This window comes from Cajanus cajan, chromosome 11, assembly GCF_000230855.2.
Source record: "Cajanus cajan strain Asha chromosome 11, NIPB_CcT2T_4, whole genome shotgun sequence".
Classification (NCBI taxonomy): Eukaryota; Viridiplantae; Streptophyta; class Magnoliopsida; order Fabales; family Fabaceae; genus Cajanus; species Cajanus cajan.
Window position 1 is genome coordinate 45,208,541 of NC_138527.1, and position 15,275 is coordinate 45,223,815.

A 15,275-nucleotide genomic window follows, 5' to 3' on the forward strand; every position below is an offset into this window, starting at 1 on the left:
TATTTTAAAAAAGTTAGTAAGTACTGGTATTTTTAGGATAATAATATTAAAAGAAAAGATACTAACTAAAAAATAAAGATTTGCTCAATTATGAATTATAATAGCTTAACTAGCGAATCAAAATAATTAGTATATTTTATTTTTTACATTATTTATATATTTTTTAGGAAAAAAATAGTAAGTTAAATATGTTTAGTAGCTTAAATTTAAATTTTATTAGTTTATCTTGAACATTTTGATTTGTCATACAGAATCAGATTAATTTTATTTTCTTTAAGCTTTAAATTAAAGGACTTGATAAATATTAAAATTTGATCATTTTAATGTCTTTATTTTTTTTATAAGTAAAATATAATTAATAAGAGTATAAGAGGTCATTTAACACATATACACAAAGTATTTTAAAAAAAATTAAAGAAAGTCAATATATTTCACGTCAATCTAAAAATAAAAAACCTCCAAAATAAACAATTTAATTAGTCTATATCCAACAAACTTCTCATATTCCAGACATTATATTACCAACAGAATGGGATAATAAAAAACAATCATCGCAAACGAGTAATACCAAACCAGTGAGACAGAAAGCTAACAATCAATGAGCAATATTAAGATATACAAGCACCAAGAGAATTTTTCCAAGAAAAGAAATCATAATTGAAAGAATGAAATCTTACCCTTTGATACAACAAATTAAGAAAGGAGTCAATAGAAACGCAACCCCTTTGATACAACAAATTCTTCTATTGGACTATCATTTACTAAGACGGAAATTCTAGATGTTTTTAGGCATTCTACGATCTAGGTACATCGTAAAGTAAGAAATCTCATCTTATACATCACAAATTATAGAAAGGACCAACTCACAGAGTCGTAGGCCTTTTCGAAATCAACCTTGAACATTTGACATTTCCTTTTCTTCCTTCTTACTTCCTCCACCATCTCGTTAATTTGTCTTCCTTTAATAATATAACACTGACAATTACCATCCGCAACCTATTAGCAAGAATTTTGGACAAAACTTTATAGAGGCAACCAATAAAAGAGATTGGTCTAAAATCCTCAATACCTTGAGGACAATCTTTCTTAAGAACCAAGACAATGAATGAGTTGTTTAATCCTCTTACTAACCTGCCATTAGAATGAAAATCACAACTCTCTCCGTTTTTTTTATAGTCGTTTTGTCAAATTTTGTTGTTTTTTTTTTATTGTCACTTTTCTAAAACTAATGACTTATTAAATTTTTTTTTTATTTTTACCCTTGATAATTAATGCATGTTTACTAAACAATGTGTCTATTTATTTTCTAATGTACCTATTTCTTTTCCAATCACCTAAAGGGTATAACAAGAAAATAGTTAATAAATATTTTGAAAAACTAAAATATCAATTATTGTCTTAATTCTTGTGCATAACCTTAAAAATAATAAAAAAAAATAGAGAGAATAATAAATAACATAAAATAATCCTATAGTGCATCCCAAAAGTCTTTAATAAAGTAGAAGTTAATACCATCTAGCCGAGACTCTTATTACTTTCACAATTCTAGACTGCCTCTTTAACTTCTTGCAAAGTGAAAGGCTTAATTAACACATCAGCCTGTTCTAAATTTTAACTCTTAAAAACCAACCCATTTAATAAGGGCAGATTTTGAAATAAAATATTCATTACAAAAATAAAATTAAGAAAAAGAGAGATAATCTTGAAATAAGGAGCAAAGTGCTTCTTTTTGACAGGAGATCAGTGTAGAGATTCAATGAAAGTCTTTGAACGTTGTTTTTTCTTTTATATTAAATTTCTCCAGTTTTGAAAAATGGGAGACTTACACAATTTACATGATATAAATATCGATAACAGTTGAAATTAATTAATATTAATAAATCTTCCATTTTACAGTAATTTATTTTTTTTTGCTTTATATAATGATTTGGTTAAATTATTCTATAAATCTATAACTTTAAAATTTTTATTAGGTAGTTATAAATTATCACTTATTAACCGTATTAGTGATATAATGATTATTTTTTTATTATAGGAACATGATATATTAATATGCTAAATATTTTTTTTATTTGCATTAAATATTTTTTTATTAAATATCTAATTTTAAGTTTTAACTATGGTGGACAGTAATAAAGTTAGAATGATTTAATAACGGTTGTCAAATATATAAAATATTATTAAAAAATTATATATTTTTATGTAAAACTTTACTGGGTTTCAATATGTTTAATAGGCTCTTTATATATATAAAAAAAATTTATTGTAGGCCTAATATTTTTATTAAGACGATAGGAAAAAATAAATTATTTATAATAGGTCTAATATTTTTCTACCAATATTATTTGGTACTTTTGATGTGTGACATTGTGTTGGTAACCTCCTTCTTATACAGAGGAAATGAGCGATATTTCAATTTATTTATGTAATGAAAAACTTTCTAGTGAGAGGAATAATCAATGAAAGACTTTAGTTTTTTTTTACACGATCAAAATATCTATTTTGGAATTGGTTTTCATTCACCCTTACTTGATAGAGGTGAAATTGTGAAGATGACAATAGATCGAAATGGATTTAAAAAAAAATATACATGATTAGTATAATCAAATTAGTAGATTTGGGAGAACATAATGTGAATCCCAAGTATATTATATTTACCTTTAAATATGAAGGTGTTTTAGCATATTTTAGTTTAAAAGACGATAATATTATTGTGTAACTCCTCTTACTCATGAGTGGACATAATCAATTACAATTCGTTTGACTTAAAATCATAATGAATTATGATATATACATTCAATTAAGCTATATAACATAATCGAATTAATATGTATATCATACTCAGTTATGGTTTTAAGTCAAACAAATTATAATTAATTATAATCACTTATCTTTATTATATTTCATATGATATTTAATCATGTTTATGCTAATCGATTACAATTTATGATTATACTTAACTATTTATCAAGTGAAATTATTTATGTTCTTTTATGTACTTAATCTAAATGACAAATGATAAATACTGTCATGTTTATTTGGTGAAATCATAATCATTATTACACTATTTTATTGTAAAGAGATGTGTCATATTCCACTATCTATATTTAATATTTCATTATGTTAAAATTATAGGTACTCAAAAAGTGTCTTAATTGATTATCCACATTTGATAATGCATTATGCTTGTTATTGTAAATATTAGAATAGTGTCATATTCAACTATCCACATTTGATATTAATGATGTTGAAATTATAGGTACTAAAATGTTGTTATACAAATTCTATTCGATATAAACTCCTCACCATATTTTAATAAGTTATAATTGTATTGCGTTAAGATTATTAACAATTATATGTATTCATATATACTTATATATTTGCGTGTCTCTTTATATATGTCTATATGTGGGAGTGCGTGTGTTGTTCGGAGAAAAGAGGGGAAAGAGATTCTCACATATTAAATTGAATTAATTTTGAAAAGAAAAATCATTTGATTTGATTAATATAATTTTCTTAATTAATCGTACAATCTATTTAGCTTAATATTTAAATTTAATTCAATCTATCCGATTTAAAGTGATTTGAATTGACTTTAATTTGGTTTTAGTCTTTTAGTTTTTTAATAGAAAATCTTAAATATATTATAAGTTATATAATAAATATAATTAAAAATTAAATATTCCATCTATAAGTCATTATTTAATTAATTGTATTATAATTATTCAAATATAAACTATTCAAGATAAATTTACACAACTTGGTATTTATATTTATATATATTTACTAAATAATTGCTAAAAAAATATCTTTGATTAAATATATTTTATAAAAATAAGTATAAGTTATGTGATAATTTTACAAAATATAAAATTTAAATATAAATAGAAGTTATATCACAAATATATATATATATATATATATATATATATATATATATAATCAAATCTAAAATCTAATATAATAAAAAAATAGTTTATTTGATTTTACGTTTTTATAGACTAATTTTTCAATTTTTATTAAATTTGATCGGTCTACAAACACTCTTGTATATGCATGAGAGGAGCATCACAAATTCACAATACTCAAACTTACATTCCTTCTCATTGAACCGATATATTACTCTACCAATTGTAAATATTTTTTTGGTCTATTGGATGAAATTTTCATCCTTAATAGTAAGTAAATAATAGCCAAACTTATATTTTTAATGATAAAAAATTAGTTGTGTCATTTAGAATTTACAATAAGCTATTAATTAATTACATATGTGCAATAATAGTTTTGCTTCCTCATACAACTAATTAAAAGTATATGACCTACTCACAACTTGTAAGTTGTTTCATTGTCTTTCATCTTGATCAGATTAATTAAGTTTGATCATAAAAAAAACATAATGATTTGACTTAGTATATCATTAATTCATTTTACATGTCACCTTAAAAGGTCAATTTCACCAATTTAATGAAGAACAAAAAAAAAATGTAGGGCAATCGATAGAAAAAATCCAGCTATAAAATATATTTAAAAAAATACTTAAAAGCAAATATTCCTTATTGTTAACTATATATAATAATAAAAACGATAAAATGAAAGGAGATTTACCATAGTCACGTGTCTGCCAAGTAGAACTTTTTGGCCACTTCAAAAGTGTAGTTCTTTCAAATATCAAGATGAGTGGCAAAACAAATACTCTTCATGGATAGCCAACAATTGTTCTGCTACCTATTTTGCATAATCAGAAAACATTAGCAAAATTCAAATGATGCTATGACCACAGGATAAAAAGGTGCATGTCTTGTTACACAAAATTAGACATTTGTGATGTGGTTCAAAAGTATTAAACTCTTAAGAATGAAGTTTATTTACTTGGTACTCATAGCTATGTTATCATTTCTATAAATAAAAATAAAAAAATAAAAAAAAGGCATGTATCATACTTGATGTTAAGAATGAAGTTCAAAATTAGGCATTTTTGATCGATGTGGTTCAAAAACAGCAACATTATTCTAGGTGCAAGGTCCAAGAAAAAAAAAACTCAAATATCATTTCTCAACTATTTTTTAACAACCTTAATAAGACTTGCTTAAAGACTTACATCATACTTTAAACAAATTTTGTATATATAGATGTCATGCAGAATGGAAACAAATTTTGTATATATAGATGTCATGCAGAATGGATGCTCTGAAGTGGAAAAAACATGATCACATATAATGTATTGATTTCACCATTTATTCTTTTAAATCCCAATTTTATAATAAAAATATATTTTGCTGATAAAATTAATATATTAAATCATAATATCTCACGCAACTATAATACCATTATACAAAATTCATTTTCAAAATACATGTGTGACTTTTTCATATTTAAGTTTTGTCGAAAATCATGATACGCTCAGTAATGTGTAATTCTATAAAAAAAAAGGATGAAAACGAATATAAAATTTATTTATCATTATCGCACAAGACATTTTGTGTGTTTGAAAAACGTACAAGACATTTTGTGTGTTTGAAAAATGTTAATAACATTAGAAATTAAATACGTGGAGGCCTTGTTACATGGATTGAAAAACACTAAAATGTTTCAAACATACAGAATTTAAAAGTCAAATGTATACATGAGCACCTGTTCAATGCTGCCATCTTCTATCTCAGTGTTGAATGTAAGCAACATAGATTCATGAAGTAGGTTTTCTAAATCTTCAACCGGAGTTGGTGCTGAAATTTAGATAATAAATAATCATTGGTCAAACGTTAGAGCAAAAGAGGAATTTAGGCATAAAAGTGTACAAATCAATCGATAATGAAATAAAAAAAGTGAATCAAAAAATTTGTCTATAACCATTGGATTTGGAGAACCATAAAAATAAATCGGTAGCAAGTTGGTGTGATTTTTGAAGAGAATCATAACCACCCCATTGATTTTGGACAGCCATTTGAAGGGCATACCATTGAGAAAGAAGCAAAATGATGCTATTTTGCAAGAGAATCTTAGGATTTGTTTCTGTTTTCTCGTAATGATTCCCTTCTATGGAATCCATTAGAAGCACCTTTATGTGTTTTGGGAGAAAATATTCATACAACACATAGAGGTGGATGAGAATGAAGACACATAAACTATATATGTGAATGGTATATTAGATGAGATACGCATGCAAAAAATGTTGATAATGATGAGATTAAAAAGTTGGAGAGAAAACTATTATGACAAAATGCTTAAATCTTTCTATATTTAGGAATTCTTATGATAAATAATTTATCATCTATTTGTATTTTTTTAGTTAGTTTATTAAAGATGAAAACAAGGCCGGTAAACTTATTTAGATTTATAATTTATCTCATATAAAGTCTAACCTAATCTTAAAAATAACATGTTTTATCTCCTTAAAAATTATCAAATTAACTTATTCAAATATAAATAATATATACTATTTTTTAATCATTGTCATATTAATGTTCCATGTATAATGTCTTGAAATTACATGCATATTAAATTACTTTAAAATTTAGGTTTGTTAATTTACTCATAGATAAGGTTGTTGGTAAAATTTTAAAAAATCAAATCAAATCAAAAGACACATTTAGGTTAATAAGATATTTAAGCAAAACTCTTGTATGAGAATTCATTATATGAGAGTAATTAATAAGTTTGATTTAGAAACTTTTTAACTTCAGTTAAAAAAATGCTAATTTTTAGAAGCTTAGCAATAAAACAAGCTAAAGAAAAAAGCTTACAAGTTATCAGGCATATATTATATAAACAAATACAAACAATATAAATATCCCTTAGAGTAAGTTTTTAAATGAATTTTCAAAAGATAAATTAACATTTTTAGAAGATAATTTTTTTTAAAAAGTTAAACCATTCTAATAATTAAAATAATGATAAAATATTTTATTCCTTCTATTATATGCAAATATCTATAATAATTACACTGTAATTGGCTAATGACAAATTTCAGTTTATAGTTCGTTTTCAAATTCCTATTTTGAGCTAAATTCGTTAACACTTGTTATAAATGGCAGATGTGCAGCTTAAAAAAGATTAACTATAACTTCTAAGTTAAGTTGTTATATGGAACATGTAAAACTCGCGTTAGATAAGAGCTATAAACTAGGCCAAGCCATATCATTAAAAATCCCAAAAGCAACAATATATCAAAATATATTCTTAATCACCACAAGACATTAGATAATTGATTTCTTGCACTTCAACTATTGATTTTTATTTCCTTCGATGTCACCTAATTATTTTATATTTTTTATGTTTAATTTTTAATAAAAGAAAATTTTTACTATTTGAATATAATTTAATATATATATATATATATATATATATATAATTATCTCTATTTCTAATTATTATCCTTCATATCTATAAATATATATTATCTCAAGTCCCAACAATATTTTCAGAATTAGGAATTAACTATAAAACTTATTTTCCAAAAATGAAAAGACAACATCTAATAAAGCGGCATTTTATTGAGGAAAAAATAAACGTTACTCAATTTATGATTCATCAGAATCAAGAAAATTTAGAAAGATTAAAATTAGCTTATTTAGTCATAAACATTTTTAAAAATATGAAAACATTTTTTTTAATAATTTAAGATTTTTATATTTAACTAGTATTTTAACTTGTCCACTATATCTAAATATTTAAGATTTGATTATTTTAAAATGAAGAGATTTGACTTTAAAAAATAAAATATAATAATAACTGTTATTAAAAAATTAATTTTAAATATAATTAATTTTAAATTTGATTATACATGTATTTAATTTTATCATTGTGATAGGTTATTAATTATTATACTTTATTTTCTAAAATAAAACCTCTTCACTTTATTTAGAAGAGTTAAATCCATAATTAAAATTTATAAAATTTATAAAAATAATTATTTTTATTTATTGATAATTTATTTTACAATATTAAAATTTAATTTATAAATAATTATAATAAATAAAAATAGAATTAAAAAAGAAATAAAAACTTAAAAGTTTTTTTTTAATAAAAAAATAGGGGGGTTGATTTTACTAAAACTTTCCCGTACGTAAGTATTTTTTGAGAATTAGCCGATTGATTTTGGTTAAGAAAAAGAAATTATGGAATAGAATAATGGGAAATGGAAAATAGAAAGGGGGAGGCTCAGATAGTGGTATTGTGAGGCAAGAGCGAGGGAAAGAGAGTGTGGCTGCGACCACATCAGAGTCACCTCGCCATAACACTCATCAATGTCTGCTCGCCTCCTATTGCATAAAACATCATCACTGCCTCTCACACGAGGAGGAAGAAGTTGCCAAGATGATGATGATGATGATGATGAGAGAGAGAAAGAGAGGATTGCATTTGCATATATATATATTTATGTGTGTGTGTGTGTGTAGACTGTACAGGAAGAATCATCGGCAATAGCAGAACCATCCACCATGCTATGCCTCATTGCATGCAAAAGGAAACAGAGATAAAAGAGTGTGTCACCGGCTGCGTAAACACCACGCCTCGCCGCGACACACTCTTCTCTTTCACCGCAACTTCCTCAATACTTCATTTAACCCTAATTTTATATATTATATTGGGCTCACTCCTTTTTACTTTTTTTTTTTTTTGTCATTGGGCCTAGACCCTCTTTCATGTAATAAGGTACCCACAAACCTTTTCTCCTATTCGAAATTCGAATAATACTATTTATGTAATAATAATGCATCATTATTATAAAATAACAAAATTATTGTTTATAAAACTTAAAGATAATTATTATAAGATGTAGGGATTTAAAACGTAACTCGTTCGTGCAATGAACTCGTTCCGACCCATGAGAGAATTGGATCGGGTTGGCCCAAAGAGAAAAAGCACAAAGAAAAGGAGCGGGACTACTGTACCGTGTTATCCGCAACAGAAATCGTCGATGGCTGTGGCTGTGCGCGCTTTCCACCAACTACACTCGCAATCGCACTCACACTCACACTTTCCATCAATTCCTCCGCACTCTCTCCGACTCACACTCAATGCTTCGCCGCTCTTCAAGCCACGACCTCTCACTTCCGTCGGAATCTCGCTGCTCCCGGAGAGGCGTTGCATGCCGGTGCCTGGCGTCGTAGAGGAAAGCCAGGAGAGTTCCGAACCGGAACCGGAACCGGAACCGGAACCGGAAGTGAAGACGAAAGCGGAGTTGGCGTCGGAACTGAAGAAGGCAATGGAGGAGAGGAAGGATAATTTGTTAAGCGGAGTGGCGCGTGAGATCGACGAGATCGAATGGCCCGCTTTTGGAAAGGTGCTGGGAACCACCGGCGTTGTCCTTGCCGTTATCTTTGGTTCCAGCGTCGTTTTGCTCACTGTCAATGCCGTTTTGGCCGAGCTTTCTGATCAGGTTTTCGCAGGAAAAGGGATTCAGGATTTCTTCACCTGACACACGAACATCGTTTCTTTCGTGCAATTTTCTTCACTAACCTTTCAATTTTATTACTACCAATTCATGATGGACCTTCTCTTTAGGCCAACTTTCTACGGATTCAGAGAAATTATTATTTGTTTTTCACCATTGCGGTCTCTCTCTGTAACATATACTGTACTGCTAGAGTTGTCGAGTTATGATATTATATTGCGTTTTTTATATGCGAATTCCGCTGCATAAGGTTTCTGAGACACTTGTGTTCCTAGAATAGTGAATACTATGCTCATCATATACTGGCACTTGATTTAAGAGCATTACTAAATAATAGGAATTGATATTTTTAAGTACACAATTGCACACTTGGCATAACATTGTTTACACTCAAGGTTTCTGAATTTACTGAAATGTCATAGATCAAGAGAAAACCTTGTTCTCCAATGCAATTTTATTCCCTCTTTCTTTTAATACAACATTTCTGTTGTAGTCTTTTGGAGCAAGTTTTATTTCAGAATCACAAACACTATTCTGACAATCTATAGTTCAAGCCTGTTAAAATTAACACGAAAAAACACAAGTGCAAGCAGCTTAAACTTAAAGGCTTAAATGGGAATTCAGGGCTCAAAGGTCATGCTTTCAGCTTCGCGTCGCACTGACTCAAACAGCACGGAGGACAGGTACCTCTCGCCGAAGCTGGGAAAAACAGCCTGCACCATATTAAAATGGAATCATAGCTTAGAAAGCGCACCATAGTTTCAGTAACTCAAGTGAAATAAATAAACACAAACGTGAAAATATATATACATATGTTGCCAGTTAAAACTTAAAAGCTATATTATCATGTTTCTGGTTTACATCAAATCAGTTCTACCATCACTACAGTGTTTCTGGTGGAACTGATCTGTTGTGAACCAGATTAATTCCTACGGGATATTCGGGTAAAAATGTTTTATACGGACCATACATAAAAATTAAACTTAAACTCAAAAATGTATCTACGTGTCTTTCTTAAATTAACAAAAATAAATAAAATCACCGGCCTTTGCAATCCTAAACCAAAATTTCATATGGTTAAAACAAACAATTCTTAGGTAAGCTTTTCCCATCTGTAATGTCATGTTATTGTGGTCCAAGAGATCACCAGTTCATTTGTTGAATACTATGCATAACGATTACACTATTAATTCTTTTTACTTTTCTCAATATACATTACTAAATATACTTTCAACAAAAATTTAGGGATACATCCACTTACAACAATAAGCTTCCCAGCATTTTCTGCTCTTTTTGCTATCTTAATAGCAGCAGCTGCTGCAGCTCCAGAAGATATTCCCACCTACAACAATATCCAGAGTGAGTGGTTCAATCAACTATAAAATTAGAAAAAGAGGAAACGTTATAAGTTATAACCAGCTTATTTTTTTTACCAAATCCAAATATTCATTACAAACTAGGCTCAACATAGTACATAGTAGCCGCTCACTTTTGGCTGTTTCTATAGGTTTAGAACTTACAAATAGGCCTTCTTTAAGCGCAAGAAGCTTTGCAGTTTCTATTGCTTCATCACTTGATATCTGCAAATCATACATATCTCAAGTTTAATGGAAAATTTTAAAAACAAATACTGCAAAAAGATGATATATTTGATGTCTCTCTAATACAATACTTCAATCACAATTTTATGTTTCATATTTTAAATTTTTTTATAGATTCAATCATATCTGCTAAAAAAATCAATTATGATATAGTATTAGAAGTGAAGTTCTTTATTACAAAATATTTATATGTCGAATAATAATTTGCCCATATTTGTATTCCTAGCCCTAAATCGGCACCTAATCTTGAAAGATATCTAGAATTCCCATTCTCTATATAAAACTGTTCAACTACATTTGACATGAAATTTAACCAGATTAGATATAATTACGTAAATTAGAACTCAGAAGTTAACTATAACTTTTTCCCTAGTCAGAACATGCCCAGGGAAGAGAACCATAGTGTTTTAGGACTAGGTTATATCACAATAATTTAATAGGTTCTCAAACTGGCAATGACCAATGAATACAAAAATTCTGTTTTGTTAAGTGAAAATTGTATCGATATTATCACATAATAAAACAGGAAACTGCTAGATCAAATCCATATCTAAAATAGGTGTAAGAATGTCAAGTGATCAATAATTGGGTGTAACAACTATAAACACATGAATCATCCAATTTTCAAAAACTCTACATGGGAAATTTAAATAAATATTTTCATAAACAACAATATTTTTAAAGCATGATTACATGATAGCTTGAATAATATAATTATTATCTACAAGTAATTAAAAGCTTACCTGAACGACTTCATCAAGAATATTGACTTCCAAGACACCAGGGATAAAACCAGCACCAATCCCTTGAATCTTGTGTGGACCTGAACATTCACAATGGAAATTCAGAAATGAACCACAACTAGAATATAAAGTTCTTTACCTCAACCCTAAGGAATTATTCTAAATAAAAATTGAGAAAACTATAGCAGTTAGTAGTTACAGCCTACGGAGAAGTTGTTCTCCCGGAGAACAAAACAAAAAAGAAAAAGACAAATAGGAACTGATTTATAGTTTAAAGGTATATTTTAAGCTGAAGAAAATATAGCATAATCACAGTGACAACAACTTTACATGATTACGTCTTACTACAGAGTATGTGATTAGTCCAAATATCAATCTAGTCAAGCGACCATGAAATGGTGTCAAGAAAAAGTCATAACGAGGAAAGAATGCTGTATTATGAAGAAACCTAGTGATAATCTTCTTTCAATGATTTGGACCAATGGAATAATTGAAACCCAGCCCCTCAAGTATGATAGGAGGAAAGTGAGATGGGGGTATTATCCAATAATACCTTCAATGCAATCAATTTTTAAAATGGCAGCCACTAAAGTTTACATGGTAAAGTAATGATCATGCCTTAACCCATCAAGTGGATTGGCTACATCATCAATAGATACCATTGTTTTCTATCATAACCAAAATTCCTGTAAAACCAAGAAGAGAATGGCAAGAAAGGAAAAGGTAAAAGCAGGATGAGCCTTTTTCAGGTTAGTTTTATTTTTAATGGTTTCTCCTAAAGTTTTCTTGAGTTCCATTTGATTTACACAGCTTTTAAACGCTGAAAAGAAAAGAAAAACAAAAAAAACAAATTCTAATGCAAGAATTTTATTATCACCCCAAAAAACTAGATTATTACAGAAGAGGTTATAACTCACCAGGCTTTCCTCCTGAGAGCACTGGACTTTCAACTGGTTCCACACCAATCAGCTGCATAAAGGGAAAAGATGTTGAGTACGTGAGAAAATGAATGATTATAGCCAATAACAGAGATAAGTTCTCTTGTTCAAGTATCCCTAAATGTACCTAAACATATATTAAGAGGAAAAAAAGAAAAAAAAAAACTAACCTTGATATTTGGATTCTGCTCTTTCAGATATTTTCCTGCACCTGTTATTGTACCACCAGTGCCTATCCCAGAAACAAATGCATCAATTTTCCCATCAGAGCCTTTCCATATCTCTGGACCAGTGGTTTCATAGTGTATCTGTGATGACAATAAACATTGCTCAATGTATCAAGAAACAGTTGTACGAATTACAGAAAAAATGTGCTTACATACCTTGGGATTGGCAGGGTTTTCAAATTGCTGAAGCATGTAAGCATTGGGCGTCTTAGACAAAATCTCTTCAGCCTTCTGAACAGCTCCTTTCATTCCCTTTGCAGGGTCTGTGAGAACCAACTCAGCACCAAAAGCTAATAGAATGATTCTTCTTTCAAGACTCATAGAAGCAGGCATTGTAATTATGAGCTTGTAACCCCTGGCTGCTGCCATGAAGGCTAATCCAATGCCAGTATTACCACTTGTTGGTTCAATGAGGACACTCTAGTAAAATAAGAAACCCAAATATGAGTATTATATATTAAATTACCAACTCAGAGATATACTAAATTAATACCCAGAATTCCTTTTCTCACTATACCCCATCCAAGTATTTTACATATCAGTTGTAAACAACAAATTAACAGTGTGTTCATTCAGATCTAAAATAACTTCTATGAGAGTAACACGAATTTCATTATTTAAGTTTATTTTATAGAAATTTTGAACATTTTATTTAAATTTGGGTCAAACCTCCCATATAACCTTCACCAAAGAGGACGATCCAGCCAAAATTGTGTTTTTCTTGAAGGCAAATTGTACAGAAAGCTATCCTACATATATATTGAGTAATTCGGCAATGAACCATTTTTGTCTTACTCCTTCACACTTGAAGGTTTAAGAACATTATGATTCAGACACACACACACAGAGTTAATCATGATATATCTGTTTATACCATTCCAATATGACAGCTTTACTAATCTACTACTAGCTTCACTTCTCTTCAATTATCAAGGTATACCAACCTTTCCAGGTGTGATAAGTCCCTTCTCTTCTGCATCAGCAATCATACTATACCCAATCCTGTGTGTCAAAAAAAAAAAAAAAAAAAGAGAGAGAACATGGCTCATAAAAAGGATATGCCGAGCATAATGTTACTGGAAGCATTTACTTAAAGAATCAAGACTCGTGACAAGGGAAAAATAGCTACCTGTCCTTTACACTAGAGCATGGCTCCATCAACTCCAGTTTAGCAGCAACTCGGGCAACACAACCATCCGCAATTTTATTTAGATATACTAATGGGGTTTTACCAATCAACTACATAAAAAATTGACATCAGGCAACAGTACATAATCTAGCAATAAACACTACTAACAGGGGAAGAGTCCAGTAAGAAAATTCATGTAGAAATGGGCATCGAGGTTCACAAACTCACTTCCGTAACATCTTTCGCAATTCCAGACCTTTCAACAGCCATGATATCCGCTCACTACAAAGCTGACAAACAAAAACAAATTATTAGCATTGAACTTTCAAATTCCAAATCCACAACCACAAATCTACCAGTTCTCTTTAGTCTATACTAAAAATGGGGTGGTGGTGGGGGGGGGGGGGGGTTTACTTTGCCTTGCAAATTCAAAACTCATCATAACACACGCCCAACAAGAAGAAGAAAATTCAATTTTAATCAAAATTCAATCTTGTTTGGCTACAGAGAAATACTGCATTTCAATATTTACCTGGCATCAACTTTCTCGGAAATATTAGAAGGATCACAAAAACGAGAGAATCTACTGTTTTTTGCGTGAAATATCAGTGACCAAATAAATATATAAAGAACCGTAAAACTAAAATGTGAAAATGACATTCTGACTATATTTAATAATGACCAATAAAAAATTAATAATAATCTAAAGTGAGGATTTGCATGCTGGTTCAAGGTTCACGGTTTTAACTCCGAAAACCATCATGCAAAAAGGAAAATAAGATTAAAAAGAAGAAGATGAGGAACTGAACCACTGATACTGACGGATTAAGATTGATTAGCGACAAATATACCCTAATTCTGATGTATAATTAGCGGACAAGAGTTTAGTTAATGTATTGGAAGATTGTAGAAAAACAAAGATCACCTCAATGAAACAAGCACAGCGGCGATCTACGAACTACAAAGTACGAACGGCGGAGCTAGCAACATTCGCATGTCACTCGACAGTTTATATATTGAGAAGAAAACGATGTAGTGTCATTCACGTATAATTTATATTTTATTATAAATTTTATTTGAATTAAGTTTTTATTATTTTTATATTTAACATATATTTAAAAATACTATTTTTTTTACATAGAAAATATTATTACAAGATGCGAAATAATTGCTAATATACATTTAACAAAAAAAATACTGATCAATATTATATATAAATAGATTTTTTAAAATTTATTTACCT

General features: G+C 28.9%; 2 protein-coding genes across 5 annotated transcripts; both read right to left on the reverse strand.

Annotated features, from left to right (window-relative positions):
• Nucleotides 1-85: 85 nt before the first annotated feature.
• LOC109803691 (Pre-rRNA-processing protein TSR2, conserved region) lies at nt 86-7,113 on the reverse strand. 3 transcript variants are annotated; one of them, XR_003804511.2, is made up of 4 exons: nt 5,848-7,113; nt 5,632-5,723; nt 4,606-4,725; nt 86-996 (listed from the first exon to the last, which is right to left on the reverse strand). XR_003804511.2 is itself a non-coding variant. In XM_029272324.2 (3 exons), exons 1-3 carry the CDS (start codon nt 6,044-6,046, stop codon nt 4,669-4,671), a joined length of 348 nt encoding a protein of 115 aa, XP_029128157.1. In that variant the 5' UTR covers nt 6,047-7,113; the 3' UTR covers nt 4,092-4,668. The 3 variants fall into 3 exon arrangements, 1 of the variants encoding a protein (XP_029128157.1); XR_003804510.2 differs by having other exon boundaries at nt 87-975; XM_029272324.2 differs by lacking the exon at nt 86-996 and having other exon boundaries at nt 4,092-4,725.
• Nucleotides 7,114-9,694: 2,581 nt separating this feature from the next.
• On the reverse strand, nt 9,695-15,091 carry LOC109803639 (cysteine synthase). Of its 2 annotated transcripts, none has more exons than XM_020365307.3 (11): nt 14,958-15,091; nt 14,261-14,322; nt 14,033-14,142; nt 13,848-13,905; nt 13,060-13,323; nt 12,847-12,984; nt 12,656-12,707; nt 11,739-11,818; nt 10,915-10,974; nt 10,656-10,736; nt 9,695-10,107 (listed from the first exon to the last, which is right to left on the reverse strand). In XM_020365307.3, the coding sequence occupies exons 2-11, from the start codon at nt 14,300-14,302 to the stop codon at nt 10,015-10,017; spliced, it is 978 nt and encodes a 325-aa protein (XP_020220896.1). In that variant the 5' UTR covers nt 14,303-14,322; nt 14,958-15,091; the 3' UTR covers nt 9,695-10,014. The 2 variants fall into 2 exon arrangements, with proteins under 2 accessions (XP_020220896.1, XP_020220897.1); XM_020365308.3 differs by lacking the exon at nt 14,958-15,091 and adding an exon at nt 14,565-14,658.
• Nucleotides 15,092-15,275: the final 184 nt, after the last annotated feature.

Bases quoted from the DNA above. Each gene is read 5' to 3' on its own strand.
- LOC109803639 (XM_020365307.3), bottom strand. From the start codon at position 14,302: ATGGCTGTTGAAAGGTCTGGAATTGCGAAAGATGTTACGGAA. The intron at 14,143-14,260 runs GTGAGTTTGTGA...TTTTTTATGTAG, and splicing joins TTGCGAAAGATGTTACGGAA to TTGATTGGTAAAACCCCATT. The intron at 10,975-11,738 runs GTAAGCTTTTAA...TATGATTTGCAG, and splicing joins TTCTTGATGAAGTCGTTCAG to ATATCAAGTGATGAAGCAAT.
- LOC109803691 (XM_029272324.2), bottom strand. From the start codon at position 6,046: ATGGATTCCATAGAAGGGAATCATTACGAGAAAACAGAAACAAATCCT. The intron at 5,724-5,847 runs GTTATAGACAAA...TCTAAATTTCAG, and splicing joins ATGGTTCTCCAAATCCAATG to CACCAACTCCGGTTGAAGAT. The intron at 4,726-5,631 runs GTGCTCATGTAT...TATGCAAAATAG, and splicing joins AAGATGGCAGCATTGAACAG to GTAGCAGAACAATTGTTGGC.